The 2,719-nt window shown below is 33.5% G+C and overlaps 1 protein-coding gene across 1 annotated transcript; it reads right to left on the reverse strand.

Moving 5' to 3' along the window:
• Positions 1–24: 24 nt before the first annotated feature.
• On the reverse strand, positions 25–1,398 carry LOC116348486 (the record flags this gene model as incomplete). The annotated part of the gene is made up of 5 exons (XM_031779509.1): positions 1,264–1,398; positions 969–1,206; positions 501–617; positions 224–400; positions 25–138 (listed from the first exon to the last, which is right to left on the reverse strand). Coding segments are annotated over exons 3-5 (396 nt in total), but the record flags the coding sequence as incomplete, so codon positions are not given.
• Between the last annotated feature and the right edge of the window lie 1,321 nt (positions 1,399–2,719).

The following is a 2,719-nucleotide window of genomic DNA, read 5'->3' on the forward strand; positions in this document are numbered from 1 at the left end:
TTCACTCAATCGATCCAATCGAACAACAGATTTATAAATGCGATCTTTTTCAAATTGACTGATTAGTTGTAGCATCGGACCGCATGTGAAAGAGACCATTGCTTGTGTGCCATCACTGAACTGCACCAAATATTCGATCTATAGTTAGAAGGAATATTATATGTTATTGCTTAGAATTCGATTAAATTGAAATTCATGTTTGAAATGTTTGTCAAAAACTCACCGCTCCATTAATGGTAATGGCATTAATGATTTGAATGGGCAATGGATCCCAGTCCACTTCGTCGAGTCCACTTTGGCGAGTTTCCAACTCAAATTCAAGGAGACGATGTTCACTTTTGACCATTTCTTTGCGCACCCATTTAGAATCTCGAATATCGTTTTCGACGAGATATTGAACCTGGATAAAACAAATGACACCCACAAAAACAATATAAATTAAGAAATGACATGAAAAAAATATATGATGACATGAATGAACTTGATTCAAATGCACTTACCTCGTTGAAATGAATACGCTTGGCCAAAACTTTGTCTCTCGCCTCCTCTTTTTCTTCTTCTTCGTCTTCATCGGAATCATCGTATTCGCTGGATATACTGGCCATTGCTGGCTATTGCTAATGAAATGTGAGAGAAGAAAAACAGCACACACAAAATTACATTATATTCTTGCCAATGGATAAATGTTGAAAACAAAAATTTTTTTTTTTTAAATATGAAAAAAATCAATCTAAAAAATATTCAATTGCATATCGTTGTCAAAGTAGACTTTGAAAAATCATAAGAAACTGCGTCGCTTTATTGGCTAGCGGTACCCGTAATCCACTGTGTGCAATGATGAAATTCATAATTGAACATGATTTTGTATTGTATTCTCTCTATCTCAATCTAATTCTAGCATGCAGTCAATTTTTTGTAAAAAAAATTCGAAAATTCTGTTTAATATTATATTTTGAAATAATACTTACCGAACACTTTTTTTGGAAAAACCGACAAAAATCCAATTCGAGAGAATATTTCACTTTCAATGCAAACTGAAAATTTATGCGCAGCAATTTTAGTTCTTACACTGATGATGGTTCAAGACGATGTGACTTGTTGCCGACTTGTTGGTTTGAAATGTCGCAATCAAATACACTCTCACACCAACACATTCAAATCGGTTTGTCGTTGACAGTGGCCGATATTGAACAGCGAATGCGTTAGCTACTATGCAAAACATGACAATTATGACAACAGAGTAGAATATTCAAACGAACTTACCCGAATGTGATTTCTTGTTGCTGTTGATACAGTTTTCGTTTATCCGTTTGCGTCGCCATGTTGTCGTCGTTGTGACGTTGTTCCGATGCAATGCTATTGTGTGTACAACATTGATTCTTTGTGTGTTGTTCTCTCCGCTGCTACTACCAAATCTCAATTTTCGCTGTTAAGGAATACCATTTTGGAATGCGATAAAGTGTGTGTGTGATCCCAACATTCCTTTTTCAACAAATTTAAGTTTTATTCAGACATTATAATGAGATATTTTCAGCCAGATGAATCAGCTCAGCCAGATATCGTCAGGAGCTGAAATTTAGTGAAGAAAATTATGTTCACGCTATCGTTCAATGTAGCGAATAGGGGAAACAATGATAAACGGACGTTTTCACATATCAAAAAATAAAATCATACAGGAGTGAACTCTGAAAACCTCTATAGTGCTATATAACCTCGCTACGTACCTGTCATATAAGTACACCACTTACTGTTGCGAATTTCTAGCATTTATATGGTGCAAAGATATTTGAATTTATTTCGCGAAGTGATAATTTCTTTGATGTTATCTTTTGAACCTTGACACTTCCTTCCGTATAAATATCCAGTGCTAGGGGGGAGACACCAAGAATAAATTCCGAATCCACTATATAAATTACTAATCCAGCTATTCCACTAATCCAAAAACACAAATATGAAATCGAAACTATTTTTACTATTCCATGCACTGTTTCCATCAAAAATATTAATTCTTCTATTCCGCAATATTCCACTAATCCATCAATAAACGTCAAAAGAAATGTCAAATGGATTTGAAGTGAAACAATTTTTGCTATTTCATGCACTGTTTCGCTGTTCCACGCGAATCCATTCACAGGCGGTGCTATTTCATTGCAATTTCTCGAATCTTTACACTAAAAGTCTCATCCTATTCCACGTGTCTGCCCCCTAGATTCAGTGAAATATTGTTAACGTCAGATATTGTAGACTTCTGGTCAAGTGCTACATCGATTATCAATTAATATCACAGCGTTTTGCCTTCTCTTTCTATTTTATGAGCGCTGTACTCATCGGTCTATTCTCGAAAATATTTTATTCAATTGTTTAAAACTAGTAAACATCTGTCATACGTCAATCAAAAAAATTTCTAGATACCTATTTCATAAAGTAATGTTATCAAAACTAAACATTCCATTTTTTGTTTAAGTAAAGAAAATAAAAGCGGAATTTATTTTAACATAAACAAAAACAAATTCCGTTGCTATAATATATCGGAATTGTTTGCTCTTGAATCAAATCTAATCAAAAATAACAATTAATCCTTTTTTTATCTGTTTATACTTCGAACGATCATTGATTTCAACTCAAAAATGTTATTATGAAACCATATATCATTCGATTTGTTATCAGTAAAGAAAATATATTGATAATTCGAAATAAACGAGCATATAAATATCGACTT

Source organism: Contarinia nasturtii, unplaced genomic scaffold (genome assembly GCF_009176525.2).
Source record: "Contarinia nasturtii isolate CC-2019 unplaced genomic scaffold, AAFC_CNas_1.1 Cnas_scaffold_2482, whole genome shotgun sequence".
Taxonomy (NCBI): domain Eukaryota; kingdom Metazoa; phylum Arthropoda; class Insecta; order Diptera; family Cecidomyiidae; genus Contarinia; species Contarinia nasturtii.